This window comes from Rhincodon typus, chromosome 9 (assembly GCF_021869965.1).
Source record: "Rhincodon typus isolate 14 chromosome 9, sRhiTyp1.1, whole genome shotgun sequence".
NCBI lineage: Eukaryota > Metazoa > Chordata > Chondrichthyes > Orectolobiformes > Rhincodontidae > Rhincodon > Rhincodon typus.
Window position 1 is genome coordinate 91,582,993 of NC_063340.1, and position 27,863 is coordinate 91,610,855.

The 27,863-nt window shown below is 43.8% G+C and overlaps 1 protein-coding gene across 4 annotated transcripts in view; it reads left to right on the forward strand.

Moving 5' to 3' along the window:
• dnajc27 (DnaJ (Hsp40) homolog, subfamily C, member 27) overlaps nt 1-27,863 on the forward strand; it is a 50,266-nt gene that overhangs the window by 7,532 nt on the left and 14,871 nt on the right. For 3 of the 4 annotated variants that reach the window (XM_048601053.1, XM_048601054.1, XM_048601052.1), the window contains exon 3: nt 25,675-25,744. In XM_048601053.1, the coding sequence (XP_048457010.1) occupies nt 25,675-25,744 (70 nt within the window). The remainder of the gene's footprint in view (nt 1-25,674; nt 25,745-27,863) is intronic. The other variant, XM_048601055.1, reaches the window with a different exon arrangement.

The window sequence follows — 27,863 nt, forward strand, 5'->3', positions numbered from 1 at the left end:
CCATTTACTGTATAAGTCCTACCTTGTTTTGACTTTCCAAAGTGCAACAAATCTGTATAAACACCTATCTGTATTGAATTGCATTTGCCAATTCTCAACCCACTTCCCCATCTGATCAAGATTCCTCTGTAATTTTTGATAACCTTCCTCGCTATCAATGATACCTTCTAATTTTGTAACACCCACAAACTTACTAATTATGCCTTGTACATTCACATCCAGGCCATTTATGTAAATACCAAAGGTCCCAGCACCAATCCCTGTGGCACACCACTAGTTACAGGCCTTCAGTCTGAGAAACAACCTTCAACCATCACTCTCTCCTTCCTACAATCGAGCTAATTTTGAATCCAATTAGCTAGCTGTCCCTGGATCCCATGCGACCTAATCTTCATGACTAGCCTGCCATGTGGGACCTTGTCAAAGGCCTTACTAAAGTCCATATAGACAACATCCACTGACTTACCCTCATCCATCCTCTTGGTTACCTCTTCAGAAAACTCTAAAAGATTTGTCAGACATTACTTCCCGTGCATAAATCCATGCTAACTATCCCTAATCAGACCTTGACCATCCAAATATTGGTTGATCCTGTCCCTCAGTATCCTTTCCAGTAACTTCTCCTACCACTGATGTCAGGCTCACTGGCCTGTAATTCCCTGGCTTGTCTTTGCTACCTTTCTTAAACAATGAAACAACATTAGCCACCCTCCAGTCTTCTGCAACTTCACCGGTGGCTAAAAATGAAGCAAAAGTCTCTGCAAAGGTGCCTGCAATTTTTCCCCAGCTTCCCACAACGTGCAAGGATGGACTTGGTCAGGCCCAGGGGATTTATCCACCTTAATGCGATCTAAGGCTGCAAACACCTCCTCTCTCGTAATATGTATGCAGTCGAAAACATTCCCACTGGTTTCCCATATTTCCTTAGCATCCATGATTCTCTCCTCTGTAAAGAGAAATATTCATTAAAAATCATCGCCACCTCCTGTGGCTCAACAAATAGATGACCATACTGATCTTTAAGGGGACCTATTCTCTCCCTAGCTATCCTTTTATTCTTAATAAAGCTATGGAACCTTGGGATTATCTTTAACCATATCTGTCAGATCCATCTCATACCTCTTTTTACTCTTCTGATTTCCCTATTAAGTGTGCTCCTATACTTTTTATCGTCATATAGAGATTCACTTGAGACTGGTAGCTTAAACCCAATGTATTCCTTCTTCTTTTTCCTGACCAGAGCCTCAATATCTGTCATCAGCCAGAGATCCCTAAACCTGCCAGCTTTTCCATTCACCCTAACAGGGACATACTGTTCCTGGACTCTTGATATCACACTTCTAAAAGTCTCCCATTTGCCAGCTTTTCCTGTTCCTTCAAACAGGCTCACCTAATTGACCTCTGCTAGATCCTGCCTATGTCTCCAAAACTGGACCTGCTGCAGTTCAGCACCTTAACCTGTGGATGTGTCCTATCTGTTTCCATAACTATGTTAAAACTAAGAGTTATGATTGCTGGACTCAAAGTGCTCTCCGACTGACACTTCAGTCACTTGCCCGACCTTGTTTCCTAAGAGGAGGTCCAGTGTTGCGCCCTACTGAGTGGGCCTTCTACACATTTGACAAATTCCACCCCATTCGGGCCTTTTTCACTCTGGATGGCCCAGTCAATACAGGGGAAATTAAAATCTCCAACCAGTACTGCTCTATTTTTCCTACAGGTATCTGCAATCTCTCAACATATCTGCTCTCTAGTACCCCGCTGGCTATTTGGGGGTCTATAATACAGTCCCAACAGAATGACTATCCCCTTCTTATTTCTAGCTTCTAACCATATGGCCTTAAGAATATTCTCTCTAAGCACTGTTGTTGTGTCCTCCCTTATCAAAAGGGCAACTCCCCCTCCTCACTTACTTGTACTTCTGTCATGTTGGTAACTTCTGTATCCTGGAACATTGAGCTGCCAGTCCTGCCCTTCTCTCAGCCATGTTTCTGTTATGGCTATAATATCCCAGCCCCAGAGCCAGTCCATGCTCTGAGCTCATCTGCCTTACCAGTCAGATTTTGTGCGTTGAAATAAATGCACTTTAAACCAGGAGTCTTTTGTCTCCCTTTACTGTGCCCCTGGCTATCCTGAGTAGTAAACTTGCTCTCAATGGCTAATGTATTTCCCCTGACTTCTCGATTACACCTCTCTTATTCAGAGTCCCACCCCACTGCCAAACTATTTTAAACCCTCCTGGATTACGCTAGCCAATCTCCCCGCAAGGATATTGGACCTCCTCCGGTTCAAGTGTAATCCGTCCCTCTTGTACGGATCACCTCTAGCCCAGATGAGATCTCAGTGATCCAAGAACTGAAAACTCTGCCTCCTACACCAGCTCCTCAGCCGTACATTCATCTGGCCTATCTTTCTATTTCTACCCTCACTGGCGCGTAGCACTGGGAGATCGTTACCCTTGAGGTCCTGCTTTTTAACTTCTTACCTAACTCCCTCTACTCATTTCGTAGGACCCCATCTCTTTGTCTAACTATGTCATTTGTACCGATGTGCAGAATGACATCTGGCTGTTCACCCTCCCCCTTCAGAATGTTCTGCAACTGCTTAAAGACATCCTTGACCCTGGTACCCCAGAGACAACACACCACCCTGCTGTCTCTTCTGCAGCCACATAATCTCCTGTCTGTCCCCCTCACAATTGAGCCACCTATCGGTATCGCTCTGTCTGACTGCACTCTTTCCCTCTGAGCCTCAAAGCCGGTCACAGTGTCACTGACCTGACTGCTGCTGCTAGCCCCTGAAAGCTCATCCACCAACAGTACCACAAGTGGTATACCTGTTGTTGATGGGAATGGCCACAGGGGAACCCTGCACTATCTGCCTTCTCCCCCTTACCTCTTCAGGTGGTTACCCAGCTACTTGCAGCCAGCACCTTAGGATTGACCACTTCACTATAGCTCTTATCAATGATGTTCTTTGCACTCTGGATAATCCTGACTGCATCCAGCTCCAGTTCCCAAACACGGTCTGATCTGAGTTGCAGCTGGGTGCACTTCTCACAGGTGTATCCACCAGGGAAACTGGAAGTCTACCTGATCTCCTGCATCCTGCAAGAGGAGCATGCTACTGCCCTAACTGCCATAGAACATAGGACATAGAACATTACAGCGCAGTACAGGCCCTTCGGCCCTCGATGTTGCGCCGACCTGTGAAACCAATCTGAAGCCCATCTAACCTAAACTATTCCATTATCATCCATATGTTTATCCAATGACCATTTAAATGCCCTTAAAGTGGGCGAGTCTACTATTTTTGCAGGCAGGGCATTCCACGCCCTTACTACTCTCTGAGTAAAGAACCTACCTCTGATATCTGTCCTATATCTATCACCCCTCAATTTAAAGCTATGTCCCCTCGTGCTAGCCATCACCATCCGAGGAAGAAGGCTCCCACTGTGCACCCTATCTAATCCTCTGATCATCTTGTATGTCTCTATTAAGTCACCTCTTAACCTTCTTCTCTCTAACGAAAACAGCCTCAAGTCCCTCAGCCTTTCCTCATAAGACCTTCCCTCCATACCAGGCAACATCCTGGTAAATCTCCTCTGCACCCTTTCCAATGCTTCCACATCCTTCCTATAATGCGGTGACCAGAACTGTACGCAATACTCCAAATGTGGCCGCACCAGAGTTTTGTACAGCTGCAACACGACCTCATGGCTCCGAAACTCAATCCCTCTACCAATAAAACCTAACACACCGTATGCCTTCTTAACAACGCTATCAACCTGGGTGGCAACTTTCAGGGATCTATGCACATGGACACTGAGATCTCTCTGCTCATCCACACTACCAAGAATCTTACCATTAGCCCAGTACTCTCTCTTCCTGTTACTCCTTCCAAAGTTTTCCGCATTAAACTCCATTTGCCACCTCTCAGCCCAGCTCTGCAGCTTATCTATGTCCCTCTGTAACCTGCAACATCCTTCTGCACTATCCACAACTCCACCGACTTTGGTGTCATCCGCAAATTTACTAACCCATCCTTCTACGCCCTCATCCAGGTCATTTATAAAAATGACAAACAGCAGTGGCCCCAAAACAGATCCTTGAGGTACACCACTAGTAACTGAACTCCAGGTTGAACATTTCCCATCAACCACCACCCTCTGTCTTCTTGTACTGCCTTCAGTCTGGACAGAAAGAAAGTAAAGTTAAAGAGCCCTTACTTGCTCGAACAGAGTTAAAGAACCATTACCTGCTCTTAGCAGTACCCTTGCTCAGTCTCCTCATGCTGAAACCTCGTGAGCAAACACCTCAGTACACTCTAACACTGGCCCACTCTCTTAATAAAAACGAAAGAACTGCGGATGCTGTAAATCAGGAACAACAAAATTGCTGGAAAAGCTGAGCAGGTCTGACATCATCTGTGAAGGAAGAGTTAATGTTTCAGGCCCGGTGACCCTTCTTCAGAACACAGGATGTGTTCTGAGGAAGGGTCACTGGACCCGAAACGTTAACTCTGTTTTTTCCTTCAAAGATGCTGCCAGACCTGCTGAGCTTTTCCAGCAATTTTGTTTTTGTCCCACTCTCTTAATGGCTGCTCCCTTGTACACCCTTACCTTGCCAGTCGTTCTCCTCACAGACAAAGGAGGAGAGAGGTTGGGAAACACCAGTGTAGTGTTACAGGTTTAACCACACCATGATACCAGGTTCTCTCTGACCTGTTGAACAGTCATGATGACTGGAGTGATGTCTCCCAGAATTCTGTTGTGATGACTCTCAGCCATCCTCTGATTCACTACCCTTCTGTCTCTCATTGGTGGTCCTTCGCAGATGAGAATGACTCTCTTTCACTCACAGAGTGAGTCCGTAGGTGGTTGTGCAGACCAGTGCGGCTTCACAGGCTCTGTTACGCTTGGGTCAAAAGGGGTACATGGGAATGGGTGGCACCATGATCCTTACGCTGTTTTCGCTGCTTTTTTTTCCCAATGGCAAGTCTCGAGATGCTCATCACCTTCCAGGATACTCCTCCTCCAGTTTGGACTGTCTTGGGCCAGTGATTCCCAGGTGCCTGTGGGAATGCTGCACTTCGCCAGTGAGGCCTTGAGGGTATTGCTGAAGCGTTTCCTCTGTCCACCTGGGGCATGCCTGCGGTTTCGAAGCTGGGAGTAGAGCACTGCTTGGGGAGTCTCATGTCGGTCATGCAGATGACGTGTCCAACCCATCATAGCTGATGGAGGGTGGTCAGTGTCTCAATGCTGGGGATGTTGTTCTGGTTGAGAATGCTGATGTTGATGTGTCTTTCTTCCCAGTGGATTCGCAGGATCTTGCGTAAGTGACGGTGGTACTGCTCCAGCGCCTTGAGATGTCAGCTGTAGACAGTCCATTTCTCAGAGCCATATATGAGGGTGGGAACGAACACAGCTCTACAAACCATGAACTCGGTGTCGGCTCTGATGTTGTCCTTGAGCACCCTTTTCTTCAGGTGGCCAAAAGCTGTGCTAGCATACTGAAGGCAGTGGTGGATCTCTTCATCAATAGCTGCTTTGGCCAACAGGACACTCCTGAGGTATTGGAAGTGGTCAATGTTCTCTGAGGCCTGCCTGTGGACCTTGATGATTGGAACTTCGCTCCACAATGCCAGGCCAGGTTGTTGGAGGAACTTCATCTTGTGGGTGTTCACGGTGAGATCCATGCTCTCAGTAATATGTCTCAGTCATGGTGCTGACGATGGTCTGGAGTACATCGTCTGAGATTGCACGTACGCAAGCATCATCTGTGTACTGCAGCTAGATGACACTGGTTGGGGTGACTTTGGTTTTGACTTGTAGACAGCAGAGATTGAATAATTTCCCACTGGTTCTGTAAGTTAGCTCCACTCTAGCGGGGAGCTTGTCAGTGGTGGTGTGAAGCATTGTAGCAAGATAGATCAAGAACAGTGTTGGAGGGGCGATGATGCAGACACCGGTCCGAACAGGAAATGGGTCAGTGGTGGAGCGACGTCATTATAACCTCTTTCAAGTCGTTGTGGAGCAGGTGAGGATTGTGACAAATTTCATGGTGCAGCCGTAATGCTTCCTGATTGACGGTGTCAAAGGCCTTTGTGAAGTAAAAGAAGGTCATGTACAGGGATAGGTTCTTTTCTCTGCATTTCTCCAGCTGTTGCATGGTTGCACTCCTCCATGGTCGAAAGCCACTCTGTGACTCTGGGAGGAGTTTCACAGCCATGGGGAGAAGATGGTTGAGGAGGATCTTGGTGATGACTTTTCAGCAGGGAGATTCCCCAAAGTTACCACAATTGGACCTGTTCCCGTTTTTGAAAATGCTTACAACTGTGGCTTCTCAGAGCTCTCCTTCCAGATAAGGCAGACAAGGGCATATAGCTGTAGCAGGAGCACTTTGCCTCCATGCTTCGATGCCTCAGTGGGGATACCGTCTGATCCAGTAGCCTTGTTGTTCTTAACCTGGCAAACAACTGCACCTCCCAGTCGCGAACCATTTCAACTCCCCCTCCCATTCCTCAGACGGCATGTCCATCCTGGGCCTCCTGCAGTGCCACAACGATGCCACCCGAAGGTTGCAGGAACAGCAACTCGTATGCCGCTTGGGAACCCTGCAGCCCAATGGTATCAATGTGCATTTCACAAGCTTCAAAATCTCCCCTTCCCCTACTGCATCCCAAAACCAGCCCAGCTCGTCCCCGCCTCCCTAACCTGTTCTTCCTCCCACCTATCCCCTCCTCCCACCTCAAGCCGCACCCCCATTTCCTACCTACTAACCTCATCCTGTCCCCTTGACCTGTCCGTCCTCCCTGGACTGACCTATCTCCTCCCTACCTCCCCACCTACACTCTCCTTTACTGGCTCCATCCCCGCCTCTTCGACCTGTCTGTTTCCTCTCCACCTATCTTCTCCTCTATCCATCTTCTATCCGCCTCCCCCTCTCTCCCTATTTATTTCAAAAGCCCCTTCCCCTCCCCCTTTTCTGATGAAGGGTCTAGGCCCGAAACGTCAGCCTTCCTGCTCCTATGATGCTGCTTGGCCTGCTGTGTTCATCCAGCTCTACACCTTGTTATCTCAGACAGTCTTCCCTACTTTGTGCAGGGCAGGGGTATTGCTGAGTTTGTGGTGTGTAGTATGCTTTAGGATGTGGTCAAAGATGCTTGGATAAATGATAGAGCCCTGGTTGAGGAGGTCTCTAAAGTGCTTCCCCCCAGGGTTATTTTGTTGGCATCTTTGTCTTTGATAAGAGTCACTCTGTCGTTGGCCAGAAATGGGGTGGGGCCTTGAGTTTTTGGTCCATAAGTGGTCTTGACAGCACAGAAGAAACCATGCACATCATTTTGCCAGCCATTCATTGGGCCTCCAGTGCGTTCTCCACTGACCACCTGTTCTTTATGTCGCTGGTCTGTTTTTGGACCTCTGCCTTGAGACACCTGTAGGCCTGCCTTTTCTCTTCTGAGTGCAGTTGTTGTTTTACACTCAGAAATGCCATGTGCTTCTGGCTTAACAGTTCGATCATAAGACCAAAAGACATAGGAGCTCAAATTAGCCCATTCGGCCCTTTGAGTCTGCTCTGCCATTCAGTCATGGCTGATAAGTTTCTCACCCCCTTTCTCCCACCTTCTCCCAATAACCTTTTATCCCCTTAACAATCAAGAACCTATCTATCTTTGTCTTAAACATACTCAATGACTTGGCCTCCACAGTCTTCTGTGGCAGTGAGTTCCAAAGATTCACCAGTCTCTGGCTGAGGAAGTTTCTCCTTATCTCCATTCTAAAGGGTCTTCCCTTTACTCTAAAGCTGTGCCCTCGGGTCCTAGCCTCTCCTGCTAATGGAAACATCTTCTCAACGTCCACTCTGTCCAGGCCTTTCAGTATTCTAAGTTGTAATTAGATCCCCCCTTATCCTTCTAAATTCCAACGAGTATAGACCCAGAGTCCTCAAACATTCCTCATATGTTAAGCCTTACATTCCTGGGATCATTCTCGTGAACTTTCTCTGGACCAGCTTCAGAGCCAGTAAATCCTTCCTGAGATTTGGGGCCCAAAACTGCGCACAGTACTCCAAATATGGCCTGACCAGAGCCTTCTAGAGCCTCAGAAGTACATCCCTGCTTTTATAATCGAGCCCTCTCAAAATAAATCCCAACATTTCATTTGCCTTCCTAACTACCGACTCAACCGCAAGTTAACCTTAAGAAAATCCTGGACTATGACTTCCAAGTCCATTTGCACTTCAGATTTCTGAATTTTTCTCCCCATTCAGAAAATAGTCTATGCCTCTATTGTTCCTACCAAAGTACTACCTCACACTTTCCCACGTCGTATTCCATCTGCCACTTCTTTGTCCATTCCCCTAAACTGTTTAAGTTCTTCTGCAACCTCCCTGCCTCCTCAATGCTACCTGTCCCTCAACCTATATTTATACCATCTGCAAACTTAGCCAGAATGCTCTCAGTTCCTTCATCTAAATCATTAATGTCTAACGTGAAAAGTTGTGGTGCCAACACTAACCCTTGCAGAACACCAGTAGTCACTGACTATCATGCTGAGAAGGACCCTTTTATCCCCAATCTCTGCTTTCTGCCAGACAACCAATCTTCTATCCATGCTATTCTTGCCTGTAACACCATGGGCTCTTACCTTACTCAGCAGCCTCCTGTGCAGCACCTTGTCCAAGGCCTTCTGGAAGTCCAGGTAGATGACATCCATTGGCTCTCTTTTGTCTAACCTGCTCATTACCTCCTCAAAGAATTCCAACAGATTTGTCAGGCATGACCTCCCCTTGATGAAGCCATGCTGACTTTGCCTTATTTTACTATGCGCTTCCAAGTATTCAGAAATGGACTCCATATTCACAGTGGACTCCAAAATCTTACCAATGACTGAGGTCAGGCTAATCAGCCTGTAATTTCTTGTCTTTGCCTTGGTCCCCCCTTAAACAGAGAGGTTACATTAGTGATTTTCCAGTCCTCTGGGACCCTCCCTGAATCCATTGATTCCTGAAAGATCACCACTAACACCTCCACTATTTCTTCAATTATCTTCTTCAGCACTCTGGGGTGTAGTCCATCTGGTCCTGGGAGTTTATCCACCTTTAGACCTGTCAGGTTTTCTTGCAGCTTGTCCTTGGTGATGGCCATCATATTCACCTCTGCGCCCTGACTATAGAACTTTTAGGATGTTACCTGTGTCTTCCACCATGAAGACTGATGCAATGTACTTGTTCAGTTCCTCTGCCATTTCTTTTCTCCCCATTACAATTTCTCCAGCGTCATTTTCCAGTGGCCCAATGCCTCTCTTTTTGCCCTTAATATATCTAAAGAAACTCTTTCAATCTTCTTTTATATTACTGGCTAGCTTATTCTCATACTTAATCTTCTCACTCCTTATTTCTTTTTTAGTTGTCCTTTGTTGGTGTTTAGGCTTCCCAATCCCCTGGCTTCCCACTGCCCTACGCCGCATTATATGCTTTCTCTTTTGCTGTCCCTGACTTCCTTGTCAGCCATGTTTGCCTTGCCCTCCCCTTAGTATGCTTCTTCTTCCTAGGGATGAATTTTTGCTGTGTCTCCTGAATTACTTCCAGAAACTCCTGCCATTGCTGTTACACTGTTTTTCCTACGAGGCTCTTTTCCCAGTCAATTCTGGCCAGCTGCTCCCTCATGCCTTTGTAATTGCCTTTATTCAACTGTAGTACTGTTAAATCTGATTCCAGTTTCTCCCTCTCAAATTGTAGAGTAAATTCTATCATATTATGGTCATTGCCCCTTAAGGGTTCCTTCACCTTCAGCTCCCTTACCAAGTCTGCCTCATTGCCCAACGCTAAATCCAGTATTGCCTGTTCCTAGTGTGCTCCACCACAAGCTGCTCCAAAACGCCATTTCGTAGACATTCCATAAATTCCTTTTCTTGCAATCCACCACCAACCTGATTTTCCCAGTCCACGTGCATATTCAAATTCTCCATGATCACTGTAAATTTGCCTTTCTTACATGCCTTTTTTATCTCCTGGTGTATCTTGTGCCCCACATCCTGACTATGCTTGGAGGCTTGTACAAAAATCCCATTATGGTTTTTTTAACTTTGCGGTTCCTCAACTCTACCCACGTAGATTCTACATCATCTGACCTTACGTCGTTTCTTGCTATCGATTTAATTTCATTTCTTCTAATAAGACAACCTCATTCCCTCTGCTCACCTACCTGTCTTTTCGATGGGATTTATATCCTTAGATACTTAGCTCCCAGTCCTGAAGCCCTTGCAGCCATGTCTCTGTGGTGCCAACCATATCATACCTGCCAATTTCAATCTGCGCCACAAGCTCATTTATCTTATTCCTTATACTGCATGCATTCAAATACAACACCTCCCGTCCTGTATTTATTGTCCCATTTCTCATTGTCATTCCTTTTATCCGATATGCTTGAAGTTTGATTCCTAACCTTTTCCAAACACTCTGCCCTATTTTGTGTTCTGGAGATTTTAATAAACTCTCCTGAGTTCTCCTTTCTTTTCATTTTTTTTTCATACTTTTCCATGCAGTTGAATCCACCTGCACAGATGTTAACCTGCTACTTTGTTTCCCATTGGCCGTTATACTTTTTAGAGTTTTACCCTTCTCTTCCTCCACCTCAATTCTTGGATCTCCTGATCATTCTCCTCAAGCTGGTCTTGGTGTTTCCTGATTGAGTGACTGACTGTGTTTTAGTGGCATTGATGATGATGGTCTTGAGGGCAGATCAAAGGCTGTTGGGATTCTGCGATTTGGTGTCGTGGAGGGTTGCTAGGTTTGTGGATAAGACTTGGTTGAATGAGCCTGTTTTCTCCAGGTCTTTGAATGCTTCGATGTTGAACTTCTTGTGACACATCTTTTATTCTACCAAAGAGACAAAGACAACATGGCAGCACCCATGCTCCAAATACTGGCAGCTGTTTGACTATGTCATCGTCAGAGTGAGGGATCAGAGATGCTTTAAAGTCATGTGCACCATAACAGCAGCTGACAACTGCTGAATGGGCCATTGCTTTATCTGATCAATGTAAATGTAGCCCTGCCATAGTGGAGACACAGTGTCAAAGATATTGGGACCCGAAATGTCTGACTCAGCAAGAGGCAGTACTGTTGTCAAAGGTGAATTATTTGTGAATGACAGGTGATTAGTAATGGAATCCTGGCCAATGAAGTTAGTTCAGTGACAACAAGAGTAAAGTACAGTCCTGAAGAAACTCGCGTGCAACTGTCATTTTGAATTTGGTATTAAGAATTTTCTTACATTGTGCCTCTGTTTGGGAAGCTTGACTCGTTTGATCCTGCCATTGAGGACATAGCCCAGTGTGTAGAAAGAACGCATTTTTTTTCTGGGCAATGACATTGTGGCAGACAGAATAAAATGAGAATCCTCCTGGCAGCCTGTTGAGCAGCTGCTTTTTCTGTCATTAGGAGTCTGACTTTTCCTGAGGCACCAGAGTCTAAAACCTTTCAAGAATTGATTGACATAGTTAGGGAATATTACGACCCCACACCTCCTCTAATCCTGAGACACTATCACTTTTACTTGGTCATTCAAGATCAAGGGGAATCATATCGGGGTTTTGACTAGGTTAAGACGACTGGCAGAAGCGTGTAAATTTGGTTTAACCCTTGATGAAATGCTTAGAGACCATCTAGTAAGCGTGATTAATATGTGACTATGCAAAAATACCTACTGGCTGAAGCTCAACTGGACTTCAAACTGGCGTAACAGCTGGTTTTATCATTGAAAAATGCAATAAGTGGAGCACTTGATTTGTGAGGTATTCCAATGGAAGTGGACACCCTCACAAGTCTGCCTGAGCTTGGGGAACACCACTTGAGTGCAGCTGCACAGCCTTGCTCAGGAATTTTCCTGATGAGAGTAACTCTAGGTTGGCTTGGCTATAGTAAAACCCCAAAACAAAGCCAAGTCTTTGCCAAATAGTTAGAATTTTCTTCAGGATCCTGCCCTAAAAGACATTGTAATTGTTGTCATTTTGCAGATTTGGAATAGCAACAGAGTTCTACCAGACTTAAATAGCGCAACAAAACTCATAGCACGGTATCCGGGAGCATATCCAGTAGAGTTCATACTCTCGAAATTCCACCTGCATCTGGTTTGGAACATTTAAATTGCTTCCAACATCTAAATCAGAACCAAGCAAGATAAACATCTGGTTAAATGGCCAGCTGGTTCAAATGGAAGACGATACCGGGGCGGCCACGTCAGTGATTGCGGGACCAGTTTTTAACAGAATTCACTTGGACACTAGCCCTTTAATTTGTGCAAGATTTCAGCTAGGCTGTGAACCTATACTGACAACCTTTGCAGATTAAGTTGAGAATTAGAATTAGGTTTATTATCATGTGCAATCAAGTACAGAAGCACAGGAGTACAGTGAAAAGTACACAATGTCGCCGCACACAGCACCAACTTAGGTACACAGTACCTAGCTACAAATCTTAGATACAAAATAGAGAAATAAAGAAAAAACGTTACATTACCTGACAGTTATTCATAGTATAAGTTAGAAAAATAAGAAATAAACTTAAGAAGATCAATATTACAGTCTTTCTGTAAAGGGCCTGCAATTGATCAATTCAGGGGACATCCAGACATGACGTGAGCAGGCTCGCAAGGTTCTGACTGCCTATACTGGCTCCCAGTCAATCAACTGTCCCCATTCTGGGCATGCTGGCCATCCCCGCTCCATTCAGGCCTCCAGCCCGCTGCTGTCCCCGCTCAGCTCTGAGCATCTAGTCTGCTGGCCGTTCTGCTCAACTCCATGCCTCCAGCCTACTCCACTGTGGCCCTCAGCCGTTCTGCTTAAGGGTACAACTTCTGCTCCGGTGTATTATGAAAGGCAGCTGGTTTGTATCAGTGATTGTAGTAGAAGGCTCAGGCCCAAACCTGATGGTGCGAAATTGTTTCCCAGAGAGTCACCTAGATTGGGTCAATATTTTCCAATTCGTAAATGGCTGCCTGAGTGAAGTCCTAATTAAATACCTGGAAGTTTTCCACTAAGGTCTAGGGACCATCAGAGGAGCCAAAGCAACTTTGCATGTTAACCAGGAAGCAATTCTGCAAGGCCTGTCCAATGCCATTTGCAATATGGGCAAAAGTAGAAGCAGAACACAGAAGGCTGGAAGGTGAAATCAAACCATTGAATTCGTGGAATGGGCAGCACTGGTCAAACCAATTTTGAAGCTCGGTGGGTCAGTTTGCATTTGTCGATATTTAAAACAAACAGTAAACCGTTTTTCACTGTCAGATAAGATACCCAGTCCCGTGCGTAAAGGAGGAGGCTCCGCAAATATCCCCAACCTCAGTGATGAAAGAGCCCAGCACATCAGTGCAAAAGGTAAGGCTGAAGCATTCGCAGCAATCTTCAGCCAGAAGTGCCGAGTGGATGATCCAGCTTGACCTCCTCCAGTGGTCCCCAGCATTACAGATACCAGTCTTCAACCAATTCGATTCACTCTATGTAATGTCAAGAAGTGGTTGGAGACACTGGAAACTGCAAAGTCTATGGGCCCTGACAACATTCCGGCAATAGTACGAAGACTTGTGCTCCAGAACTTGCTGCTCCCCTAGCCAAGCTGTTCCAGTACAGTTACAACACTGGTATCTACCTGGTAATGTGGAAAATTGCCCAGATACATGCTGTACACAAAAAGCAGGACAAAATCCAAACTGACCAATTACTGCCCCATCAGTGTACTATCAATCATCAGTAAAGTGATGGAAGGTGTCATCAACAGTGCTATCAAGCAGCACCTGCTTAGCAATAACCTGCTCAGTGACACTCAGTTTGGGTTCCACCAGGGCCATTCAGCTCCTGACCTTAATCACACACAGGCAACAGAACTGAATTCCAGAGGTGAGGTGAGAATGACAGGTCTTGACATCAAGGCTGCATTCGACCAAATGTGGCATCAAGGAGCCCTAGCAAACTGGAATCAATGGGTATCAGGGGCAAACTGTGGTTGAAGTCATACTTGACAGAGAGGAAGATTGTTGTGGTTGCTGGGGGTCAATAATCTCAGCCGCAGGACATCTCTGCAGGAGTTCCTCAGAGTAGTGTCCTTGGCCTGACCATCTTCAGCTGCTTCATCAATGACCTTCCCTTCATCATAAGGACAGAAGTGGGGATGTTTGCCAATGATTGCACAATGTTCAGCACCATTCACAACTCTTCAGATACTGAAGCAGTCCGTTTTCAAATGAAACCAGATCTAGACAATGTCCAGGCCTGGGCTGGCAAGTGAGAAATCGTGCCACACAAATGCCAGGCCAAGACCATGACCAATAAGAGATAACCTACCCACCACTCCTTGACATTCAATGGTATTACCATCACTGAATCCCCCACTATCAACATCCTGAGTGTTATCATTGGCCAGAACCTCAACAGGACTCATCACATAAACATAGTGGCTATAAGAGCAGGTCAAAAGCTAGGAAAACTGCGGTGAATAACTCACCTCCTGACTCCCCAAAGCCTGTCCACCATCTACAAGGCACAAGTCAGGAGTGTGATGGAATACTTTCTACTTGTTTGGATCTAACAACACTCAAGAAGCTTGACACCATCCAGGACGAAGCGGCGGCTTGATTGGCTCTACATCCACAAGCATCCACTGCCTCCACCACCAATGCTCAGTACCTGCAGTGTGTACTGTCTACAATATTCACTGCAGAAATTCGCCAAAGATCTTCAGACAGCACCTTCCAAACCCATGACTACTTCTATCTAGAAGGACAAGGGCAGCAGACATATGGGAACACCACCCTATGCGAGTTAACCTTGAAGCCACTCACCATCCTGACTTGGAAATATAGCACCGTTCCTTCACTGTCACTGGGTCAAAATTCTGGAATTTCCTCCCTAATGGCATTGTGGGTGAACCTACAGCAGGTAGACTGCAGTGGTTCAAGAAGGCAGCTCACTACTACCTTCTCAAGGGCAAGTGGGGATGGGCAAGAAATGCTGGCCAGCCAGACACCCACATCCCACAAATGATTAGGAAAAGAAAAGATCATGGTTGATCTGATTGTGATCTCCAGTCCACATTTCCACTAACCCCTTGTCAACTTTTACTCCCCTATTTCACAAGAATCTATCCACCTATCCCGTAAAAACTTTCCACCTACACTATTCTCTGAGGAAGAGAGTTTCAAACATGTGCAACTTCTGAGAGAAAATGTTCCTGCTCATCTCTACCTTAAATGGGAGACTGCTCATTTTGAAACTGGTCCCCTGTCCACTGACTCTATTGACCCACCTTAATTCTGTATCTTCTTATATTGATGTTCTCTCTAAGTTATAAGTAAGTTCATGGCACTGTGATAACAGAAATATGTTGAGCAGAAAATACCTGCCATTTACAAGCAGTGTTTCTTTGAAATGGCCACATGTCAATCTTAGGCAACGAGCCAGCTGCACGTGGGAACCAGATGTTGGAGAGAACAGTGACTAAGGCCAATAGAATTATAACATTCTTAAACTTTAAACCTCCACTTGGACTCTGCATCCCATAGCCTTTTGAGGGAGAGCTTTGGAAGAGTGGGCTGCAGTCAGTGTTGCAGTGAATTAGACAAATGAATGCAGGGCAGATAACCAAGACAGACTTCATGAGAATGAAACCAGAAGGCACAAACACCCTCACTTCAATGGACTGCCTAAAGTACATAAACCAGACATCCGTCTCAGACCAATTGTCTCCCTACCAGGCACACCATCACACAAATTGGCCAAGGATCTACAACAGAGATTGAAACACCTGTAAATGGATCACCCAATTCTATCGACTCAACCCAAGATTTCCTCGATACCCTCAAGAACATAAAAATCAGCGACAACGAGATTATGGTATTCTTTGATGTCACAGCTTTATTCACATCAATCAATATCCCACTAGCCAAAGAAACAGTGGCCACATTACTAGAGGAAGCAGCAACGCAGGCCAGTAACTCCATCAGCAAGGGCAACATACTTAAATTTGGAGACCTCTGCCTCACGACATACTTCGTCTTTAATGGACAGATATACAAACAGATCAATGGTACACCAATGGGGTCACCCATCTCAGGACTCATCGCAGAAGCAGTCATGCAAAGACTAGAACGCAGCACCCTCCCCCGCATTCAACCTAAACTGTGGGTCTGGTATGTCGACGACACATTTGTCCTTATTAACTGCAACAAATTAGAAGAGACTCACCACCTTATCAACAGCATATTCACAGGAATTAAATTCATAAGGGAAGAAGAAAACAACAATCAACTTCCGTTTCTGGATGTTAAAGTAGAGCGATTGACAAATGGGGAGTTCCAAACCTCCATATACAGAAAAGCAACCCATACAGACCAAATCCTCAACTTCCACAGCAACCATCCCAATGCCCACAAACAAAGCTGCATTAGGACACTATTTAAACGGGCCAGGACACACTGCAACACACCGGAACTACTCAGGAAAGCGGAGGAACACTTATACAAGATCCTCACTTTAAAGGTCCCCGCAACTTCATCTACAGGTGCCTACAAAACAGACAACAACAGGAGGACACAGTATGCCCTAATACACTGGCCACACTGCCATACATCAAGAATATATCGGAACTGACAACAAGATTCTTAAGACCACTAGGAATCATGGTGGCCCACAAGCCCACAGCCAATCTGCGACAAACACTTAGAAGGATTAAAGACCCCATTCCCACAACATCCAGAACCAACATGGTTTACAAAATACCGTGCATCGACTGCCACAAACGTTACATCGGACAGACAAGAAGGAAACTAGCCACCAGAATACATGAACATCAACTAGCGACATGACGAACTGTCCTTAATATCGGTACACTCAGACAATGAAGGCCATCAGTTTAACTGGGACAAGGTAACCATAGTAGCCCAAGCCAAACATAGACACGCACAGGAATTCCACGAGGCATGGTTCTCCACTCATACTTCAATCCACAAACATATAGAATTGGACCCCATATATAAACCCATATAAATCAAAACTGGAAATGGCAGTACTCGCCATAACGGACTGAACAGTATAAATTCCGAGTGGAGTAGAATAACATTGCTTCATCGGAGGTTCCACTGATGATGTCACCTAGCATGGTGACAAAACGTCTAAACAAAAACAAGCCAGCTCAGCAAGCATGTCAAAAACCTCAGTGTTACGGTGAAGCAGGCTAAGAAGAGTGGTCTGCAGTCAGTGTTGCAGTGAAGCAGACTGGGAAGAGTGGTCTGCTGTGAGTGCTTGTTGTTGAAAACAGGAATGACACCACTGTAATTTCATTGGCTGGTAATGGAGAGGAAGATTTGGAGGCAGTAAGATCAAACCAAACATCAGATCAAGACCCAACCTAGGCATGTAATTCTGCTCCTATACCTTATGGTCTTTTCTTAAGCTTAAACATAGTGTACCTATTCGTGGTAAAGATAATATAATACTTAAAAAGCAATATAAATAAGTGAACAATGTAACGAAACAATTAATTCAAAATCACAATTATTACAGCACAGAAGGAGGCCATTTGGCCCATCATGCCTGCTTTGGGTGCATTATCTATTCTGGCTCAATTACGTAGTACCAATCTCCTGTCCTTTCTTTCTATCCCTGCATATCATTACTATCCAAAAAAAATCCAATGCCCTCTTGAATGCCTCAATAGAACCTGCCTCCACACATTTCCAGGCAGTCCCTTAGAATGGCAGTATAGGGCAGACATTTCTGTGGTAAGTGTTTTAAGTTGAAGTGGCTTCATCTGAAGAATTTATGAGCTGGAGGCTGAACAACAGATACTGTGAAGCAGCAGGGTGTGTGGAGTCTGGACTCTTTGTATCAGGAGGCAGTCACACCTTTTAAGATTGGGTGTTCTGATATGGTCAATGATCAAGGCATAATTACAAGTGAGGCAGGTAAGGGGACGCAGAGGATAGGAGTGCAGAGGAATGTCAGCCTGTGTAATTGTCCAACAGGTTTGAGGTTCTTTCAGCTTGTTTGAATGAGATTGAGGGCTTTCGGACGGAATTAGCTAAATTGCCATGGCATTGTGGTACAGTAAGCCATTCAAGTAGATGGAATCAAAAAGAATATAGTTGAAGTGAACTAGGAAAAGGCTGTGCCTAGCTGGTATGAGGAGTAAGGCACCACACTATGAAGCTGAACCTCAAAAGTAATAATCTCTGGATTATTACCTGAGACAGGGGAGGTGATGGCCTAATGGTATTAGCACTGGTCTGTTAATCCAGAGACCCACACAACGTTCTGGGGAACCTGATTTCAAATCCTGCCACGGCAGGTGGTGGAATTTGATTTCAATAAAATATCTGGAATTAAGAATCTAATGATGACCGTAAATCCATTGTTGATTGTTGGAAAAACCCATCTGGTTCACTCATGCCCTTTAGGGAAAAAAACTGCCATCCTTGCCTCGTCTGGACTCAATGTGACTCCAGATCCACAGCAATCTGAACTGCCCTCTGGGCTATTAGGGATGGGAAATAAATGCTGCCTAGCCAGCAACACCCATTCATGAATAAAGAAAAAATATGCGCAAATTGGCATAGGATGAAAAAGTTAGGAAGATGAATGTATGGCTGAAAGACTGATTTGGGAGAAGTAAGTTCCAGTTGGTGGCATACTTGTACCAATACCGAGGAAAATGAAGGGATCTATACTGTTGAGATGGCCTACACCTAAATTGTACTGGGATAGAAGCTATGTGAACTGTGTAACTAGGAGAGTAGAGCAGGTTTAGAACTAAATAGTGAGGGATAGGGCCCAAATGTGATAAGTTGCGGTGAACCAAATTTTGAGAAAAATGCAACAGAGAAAGGAATTAATGTGAGAATGATAAACAGGCAATGATAGGCAAGTACAGAAAATGTAAATCAAAGAGCAAATCAGCAGAAAAAACTAAAAGTTACAAAAGTAATTGAAGGACAAAACTTAAGGCACTATATTTGAATGCACACACTGTTCAGATAAGTAAGCAACACCTAGCTGAGACAAAGCTGCAGGATGACTTAGATTGGGACCTTAATATTGAGGGATATATAACATTTAGGTAGGACAGGAGGTTAGGAAGGAGTGTAGGAGTGACTCTGCTAATTAAAGATGATATTAATACAACAGAGAGGGATGGCCTAAATTTAGTAAACCAGGACATGGAAGCAGTATGGGGAAAAATGAGGAATGATAAAGGTAAGAAGTCACTTGTAGGAGTTGTGTACAGGCTCCCTAATAGTAACCTCATCGGGCAGGGTATCATTGGAGTGAAATTGTTCATTTTAGCAGAAAAAATAAAAAAGAAAAGCTTCTTATCTAAATGGTGAGAAGTTGCAGAGCTCTGAAGTTCAGAGAGATGTGGGTATCCCAGTGCATGAATTTCAGGAGATTAGTATGCAGGTACAGCAAGTAATCAGGAAAGCTAATAGAATGCTTTTTTTATTGTGAGGAGCATTGAGTGCAAGAATAGAGGGATTACGCTTTAGTTACGCAGGGCATTAGTAAGACCTTATCTGAAGTATTGTTCACAGAACTGTTCACCATGTTTATGAAAACTATTAATGCATTGCAAACAGTTCAGAGAAGGTTTATTAAATCAATACACGAATAAGCAGATTGTGTCATTAGAAAAGGTTAGGTAGGCTAGGCCAGTATCCCCTGGAGTTTAGAAGAGTTAGAGGTGAGTTAATTGAAACATATAAAATCCTGAGAGGACATGATCAGATGAATGTCAAAAGCATGTTTCCTCTTGTGGGAGAATTAAAGCAGAGATGAGGAAATGTTTTTTCTCTCAATGGTTTTGAGTCTTTTGATTCCCTTCCTCAAAAGCTAGTGGATGCAGAACCTTTAAATACTTTTAAGGCAGAGATAGATAGATGAGGTAATGAAAGGTTAGGAATATGCAGGAATGTAGAGTTGATATGAAACTCAGATCAGCCACGATGTTATTGAATGGCAGTGCAGGCTACTCTTCTTCCTTATTCGTATGTTTGTATGTTCAAGAGAGAATCTGATTTCAGAAGAAATGGAATGTGGGGGATCAGGGAGAAGTCAAATGCTTCTGACAACTATGTCTGCAGAAAACGTGTCCATCTGTAGCTCCTCTCAGACTGCATGGATCAGTTAGAGCAATGGAATTGCTGAGGAGCATACAGGAGGCAGAAAGTTTTATAGCTAGAAGTTTCAGGGATGTGGCCACATCAAAGGATCTGTCAGATAAATGGGTGACTGCCAGGAAGGACTGACAAGCAGTGCAGGAGTGTCCTGCGGATATTCTCTTCTCAAACAAGTATACCATTGTGGATGCTGTTGAGGGGATTGGCCTCTTGGAGGAAAGCAACAGCAGCAGGCAGATCTGTGACACAGGGAGAGTCGAAGTGTAGAGGACACAAAAAGTTGTTTGTGTGGACCCAATTTAGACTCCAGGATATTATGTTGCCTCCCTAGTTCTAATATCAAAGATGTCTCTGAGCGAACTCAGGACATTCTGAAAGGGGAGGGTGATCAACTAGAGGTCATGGTTCACATTAGCATTGACGACATTGGCAAGAAGAGAGATGAAGCCCTGCAAAGCGAATTTAGGCAGTTAGGTAGAAAGTTGAAAGGCAGACCACCAGGGTTGTAATCCTGGGACAACTCTCTCTGCCAGGTGGTAGTGACATCAGAAATAGAAAGATAATACAGTTGAATGCATGGCTGAAGAGAGAAGTGCAGGAGAGAGAGCTTTAGATACTTGGATCATTGGGATTTCTTTCAGAATAGGAAGGATCTGGTAGTGTTGTTGAACAGAGAGTCCTAGGGTACAGGTACATAGTTCCTTGAAAGTGGCATCACAGGTGGACAGGATGGGGAAGTAGGCGTTTGGCATGCTTGCCTTCATCAGTCAGAGCATTGAGTATAGGAGTTGGGGCGTGATGTTACGGCTGTACAAGACATTGCAAGGCCACATTCGGAGTACTGCATACAATTCTGGTTGCCCTGCTATAGAAAGGTTATTCTTAAACTAGAAAGGGTGCAAAAATGATTTACTAGTTTTGGACTTTACTATCTTGGGGAAAAGACCTTGGCTATTACCTTATCTGTGCTCCTCATGATTTTATAAATCTCTATAAGGTCACCCCTCAACCTCCTACACTCTAGCGAAAAAAGACCCAGCCTATCCAGCCTCTCCTCATAACTCAAACTCTCCATTCCTGCAATATCCTGGTAGATCTCTTCTGAACACTCTCCAGCTTTAAAATATCTTTCCTACAACAGGGTGACCAGAACTGGACACAGTATTCCAGAAGAGGCCTCACCAGCAGCCAGTACAACCTCAATATAGCGTCCCAACTCCTATACTGAAAGGTCTGAGCAATGAAGGCAAGCGTGGTAAATACCTTCTTAACCACCTTGTCTATATGTGATGAAACCTTCAAAGTATTGTGTACCAGAGAGAATTGTGTCTCTGTTCCACAACACTACCAAAGGCCCTACTTTTAATTGTCTGAGTCCTGCCCTTGTTTGTTTTACCAAAATGCAATACCTCAAATTTATCCAAATTAAACTTCATCTGCTACTCTTCAGTCCATTGATCCAATTGATAAAGATTTCCCTGTAATCTTAGATAATCTTCTTCACTGTCCAATATACCACCAATCTTTGTGTCACCTGCAAACTTACTAACCATGCCTTCCAATATTCTCACCTAAATCATTTATATAATGCCACACAAAAGTGGACCCAGCACCAATCCCTGTGGAGCACCAGTGGGGTCATAGGCCTCGAGTCTGATAAACAACCCTTCACCATTACTGTCTATCTCCTGCTGTTAAGGAAATTTGTATCCAATTGGTAAGCTCACCCTGAATACCATGTGATTTAACTGTACTAATTAGTCTACCATGTGGAACCTTGTAAAAGGTTTTACTGAAGTCCATATAAACAATGTCTACCACTCTACCCTCATCAATCTCCTTGGTTGCTTCCTCAAAAAGCTCAGTTATGGTTAAGAGACGTGATTTCCCTCGCACAAAACCATGCTGATTATCCTTGATTATTCCTTGCCTCTCCAAATGCATAAAAAAAATCCCTTCCGTCATCTTACCCACCACTGATGTCAGACTCTATAGTTCCCAGGCTTCTCCTTACATCCCTTCTTAAACTTTGGCACAACATTAGCCACTCTCCAGTCATCCGGCACCTCACCCATAGTTATAGATGATGCAAATATTTCTGCTAGGGGCCCTGCAATTTCCTCTCTAACTTCCCACAAAGTCATGGGATACACTAGATCAGATCCTCGAGATTTATCTACCTGTATATTTTCTAAGACCTCCAGCACTACCTCTTCTGTAATGCGAACTGATTCTAAAACATCAATATTTATTTCTCTGAGTTCTCTAGCCTCCAATTATTTCTACACAGTAAAAACTGACAGGAAATATTCATTTAAAATCCCTCCAATCTCTTTAGATTCAACACAAAGATGGTTCCTTTGATCTTTAAGGGAACCTACTCTCTCTCTAGTTGCTCTCTTGTTGGCTACATGGACTTTACTAAAGCATTTGACAAGGTCCCTCATTGTGGGCTAATCGAGAAGATTTAAGTTGCGTGAGATCCATGCTGAATTGGTAAATTAGATACAAATTGACTTGGTCACAGAAGACAGGATAGTTTTGGAGGAGTATTTTTCTGACTGGAGGTCGTGACCAGTGGTGTTCCACAAGAATCAGTACTGGGGCCTCTGTTGGTTGTAATATATGTGAATGGTTTGGATTGTAATAAAAAAAGTTTGGAGCTGACGTGAACATTGGTGGAATTGTGAATAGTGAGAAAGGTTGTCAAAGGATACAGCAAGCTAAGGATCAGTTGGAAAGTTGGGTGGAGAAATGGCAGATGGTGTTTAATCCAGACAAGTGTGAGGTGATGCATTTGAGGTCAAATGCAAGAGAAACGTCTCCTATCAATGGCACGACTCTTAAGAGCATTGATATACAGCTGGATATTGGGGTGCAAGTCCATAGCTCCCTAAATGTGGCAACACATTGGGATAAGTTTGTAAAGAAGGCATCTGGCATGCTTGCCCTCATCATTCAGGGCATTGAGTACAAAAGTTGGCAAGTCATGTTGCAGCTGTACTTAGAGTATTATGTGCAGTTCTGGTCGCCACACTACAGGAGGGACCTGGAGGCTTTGGAGAGAGAGCAGAAGAGGTTTACCAGGTTGTCACCTGGATAGGAGTGTATCAGTTATAACAAAAGGTTGGCCAACTTGGAATGTTTTCATTAGAGCATCGGAGGCTGAGGGGCAGCCCCTTAGAAGTATATAAAATTATGGGAGGCATGGATAGGGTAGACAATTGGAGTCTTTTTCCCAAGGTAGAAATGTCAAATATTAGTGAATAGGTTTAAGGTGAGGGGGGGAAAGTTTAAAGGACATTTTTTTAAAACAGAAGGTGTTTGGTTCCTGGAACATGCTAACAGGGGAGGTTGTAGAAGCAGAAAGAACATTTAAGAGGCATTTAGACAGCCACATGAGCAGACAGGGAATAGAGGGATACAGAAGATATGCAGGCAGATGGGGTTGTTTAGAATGGCATCATATTTGGCACAGACATGGTGGGCTGAAGGACCCTGTTCTTGTGCTGTACTATCCTTAAAAAAAAGTTACCCTTTGTGCAAAGAAATGTTTCCTGACACTTCTGCTGAATTACCTAACTCTCATTTGAAAGTTAGAACCAACACGTATACATAAGCAGGATTCCATTTTCTGCAAAGGAAGGAATATTGCCTTTATTCATTCATGGGATGAGGACGTCACTAACTAGGCTAGCATTTATTGCCATCTGTGATTGACCAGAAGGCAGTTAAGAGTTAATCACTTTGCTGTGTTGAAACATATGTTCAAATCTTGCACTTTCTTTTACTTTCCCAGGAGCTTGTGGAGCCGATACTTGCTCATTGCTTTTTCCATGGCAACATTGCAGCCAGTTAGTGTGTATTTGCTAATCAATCAATACTTTTTTCTCATGGAATATAAATAATCTGAAATTTGAAATTCTTGCATTCGTTCTAATGGTGCAAGTTTTGAAGCTTCAACAATATGTCTGTTTTTCTGACAATGTTATCGTTGCATCCCTTTCTCTGGATTTGCCCAATAACAAGTACTTAATAATTTTCATTCAACAGAGTACCTCTTAACCTTCTGTACTCCAGGGAACACAAGGTGAAATTTGTGCAGTCTTTTCTCGGTATCATTCTGGTGAATTTGTGCTGAAATCTCTGAACGAATCAATCTTTCTTAAGATGGTAGCAGCCTTCCAGTTCATAAAACACTGTTTTATGCCATAATGGTAAACCTTGTGATGAGTGTAGTCTTTTCTGAGGGCAGTGCAGTTGATGTAGTTTATATGGATTTCAGTGAAGCCTTTGACAATGTCCCACATGAGAGACTGATAAAGAAGGTAAAAGCACATGGCATCTAGGCTAACTTGGCAACTTGGATGCAAAATTGTCTTAGTGATAGGAGACAGATGGTAATGATTGAAGGCTTTATGTGTGACTGGAGTCTGATGTCCAGTGATGCTGAGTCACTTATCGTTCATGATGTATATAAACCTTATAATGAGCATGTGGTGGGAGATGATAAGTAAGTTTGCAGATGACACAAAAGTTGGCTAGGTGGTTGACGGTAAAGAAGAATGTTTTGAGTTACAGGAGGACATAGTTGTGTTGATCAGAGAGGTACATCAGCAGCAAATGGAATTTAACTCTGATAAATGTGAGATGATGCGCTTTGGAAGAAATAACAAGACAAGGGGGTACTCAATGAATGGCAGGATTCTAGGAAGCTCAGAGGACAGAGGGATCTTGGAGTGCTTGTCCACAGATCCCTAAAGGTGGCAGAATAGGTTTGCAGAGTGCTTAAGAAGGCATACGGGACATGAGACTTTACAAATCATGGCATAGATTTTACGAGCAGGGCGGTTATGTTTGAGCTGTACAGCATTTTGGTTAGGCTACTGCTGGAGTACTGTGTGCAGCTTGATCACTGCACTATAATAAAGATGTGTTTGCACTGAAGGGTTGCAGAAGAATTTCTCCAGGATGTTACTTGGTATAGAGCAGTTTTGCTATGAAGAGAGGCTGAATAAGCTTGGACTGTTTTCTTTAGATTAGAGAAGGCTGGGAGGGGGGGCGACCTGATAGACGTATATAAGATTATGAGGGCCATGGACACGGTGGATAGAAAGCAGCTGTTCGCCTTAGCTGAATGGTCGACAACAAGTGGACATACTGTCAAGGTGAATGGCAGGAGATTTAGGGGTGAATTGAGGAAAGATTTTTTCACTCAGAGGATGGTGGGAATCTGGAATTCATTGCCTGGGAAGACTGCACAATTTTTAAAAAGTACCTGAATTGGTACTTGAAATGTCACAACATTCAAGGCTATAGGCCAAGTGCTGGAAAGTGGGACTGGTTTAGATGTAGAAGCTATAAATGGAAGGAATTGCAGGGAGGTGCCATTTGTACAGAGTCCTGGGAAGAGCTTTTTTTTGATTCCTTGGAAAGTCGTGGTTGAAGATATGGTTTGAATAAATATTGTAGAACAAAAGTATAATTAGTTTATTTTTTGCCCTTCAGAGTGCAGGTGAGGGATCGAGAGATTAAAGTTAACATCTTTGATATGGCAGGTCATCCTTTCTTCTATGAGGTGGGTAAGACAGAGAGAAAGATCTTGCATTTATGTTTGCTTTTCTTTCTGCCAGAATGTGACAAAGTGCTTATAGACAAATATATCAGATAGTTTGCACACAGCAGAGTCTTAACGGTTTGCAATGAGATGACTAGTTTATCTGTTTTTCATATTGATTGAGGAATAAAGTCAACCTCCTGGAGAACTCTTTGTGCTTCTAGTTGTGTAATGTAATCCTTTGAATTAAAATGAAAGAGATATTCTAACAGGTGGTTTGTTCAGCCCAATATGCCTGTGTTGATTTTGTGCATATTCTCCACACAAGCAATACCCTATCCCATTTATCCTTACTATTCGCATACCCTGTCATCCTTCATTCTTCCTATCACCTGTCTAGCCAGTTATTAAACATTATTAAGAAATTGCTTACATTATTAGCCTTTTTTTTGCAGTCTTGTGATTTAAAGGCTTGGGGAAATTAGTTCATTTTAAAAGACTGAGGTTTCTTTTAAACTATCACAAAAAGGGACACTTGTTAAAGTCACGTATCTTAAGCTAACTGCTTGGACTTATTTACTGGGATCATAGGTCTGAGATTATTGCTGTCAGGAGTTGTGCCTATTTGATACTGTTTGCAGCTCAGTTGGTACCTAACCTGCAGAGAGAAGTTACCCTCTTCCACCCGTTTTAAAAAAATCTTCTGAGAATCCAGAGTGAAGGCTGAAAGAACTGATGCAGCAATGTAGAGTTATAAAAATGTACAGCACAGAAACAGACCTTTTGGTCCAACTCGTCCATGCTGATTAGATAACCTGAATAAATCTAGTTCCATTTGCCAGCATTTGGCTCATATCCGTCTAAACCCTTCCTATTCATATACCCATCCCAGAAGCCTTTTAAATGTTGTAATTGTACCTGCCGCCACTGTTTCCTCTAGCAGCTCATTCCATACATGCATCACCACCAGAGGGGAGGCGATGACCTCGTGGTATTATCACTGGACTGTTGATCCAGACACCAAGATAACGTTATGGGGACCTGAATTCGAATCCCACTACGGCAGATGGTGGAATTTGAATTCAATAAAAATGTGTGGAATTAAGAATCTAATGATGATTGTGAATCCATTGTCGATTGTTGGAAAAACCCATCTGGTTCACCAATGTCCTTTAGGGAAGGAAACTGCCATCCTTACCCAGTCTGGCCTACATGTGACTCCAGACCCACAGCAATGTGGTTGACTCTTAAGTGCCCTCTGGGCAATTAGGGATGGGCAATAAATGCTGGCCTAGCCAGAGATGCCCTCATACCGTTAATGAATAAAGAAAAAAAAAACCCTCTGCGTGAAAAGGTTGGCCCTTAGGTCCCTTTTGAATCTTTCCCCTCTCACCTTAAACCTATACCCTCTAGTTTTGGACTCCCGCACCTCAGGAAAAAGACCTTGTCTATTTTCCCTATCCATGCCCCTCATGATTTTATAAACCTTTATAAGGTCACCCCCACAGCTTTCGATATCCCAGGGAAAATAGCACCAGTCTACTCAGCCTCTCCCTATGGCTCAATCCCTCCAACCCTGGCAACATACTTGTAAAAAAAAATAAAGTAAATGTTTGCCAATAGAGATTTTTTTTAAAAAATCTCATTTTTCAGAGCCTCTGTATCATTCATTAACTGATGGGATCAAAACTGAATTATTCCTACTAGGTTCTTGTCGAAAAACAGTAGTGCCCTTTGTATTGGTTCAGCCTGGAAACTTCCTTTTGACGTCTCTTGAACAAATTGCTTCTGAAAAGATCCCTGTGACACTGCATAGATCTGATGACATCTGTGTACATGTGTCAGGAAGACCATCCGAAACTTTTCATATTTTATTCATTTCCTTCAAGAATTAACAATCATTTGGCCAAAGGATATATTTTTAAAATTTATCTGTGCAGAAAGTTTCTTCATTTTTCATTAGCCAGTATGTGTGCATGTGTATTAAGATTATTTTGTAGGGCTAGTATTTATATTCTCATATTTCAAATTGTAAGTTTTGCACAAAAACAAAGTTGCTGTAAAAGCTCAGCAGGTCTGGCAGCATCTGTGAAGGAGAAAACAGAGTTAACGTTTCGGGTCCGGTGACCCTTCCTCAGAA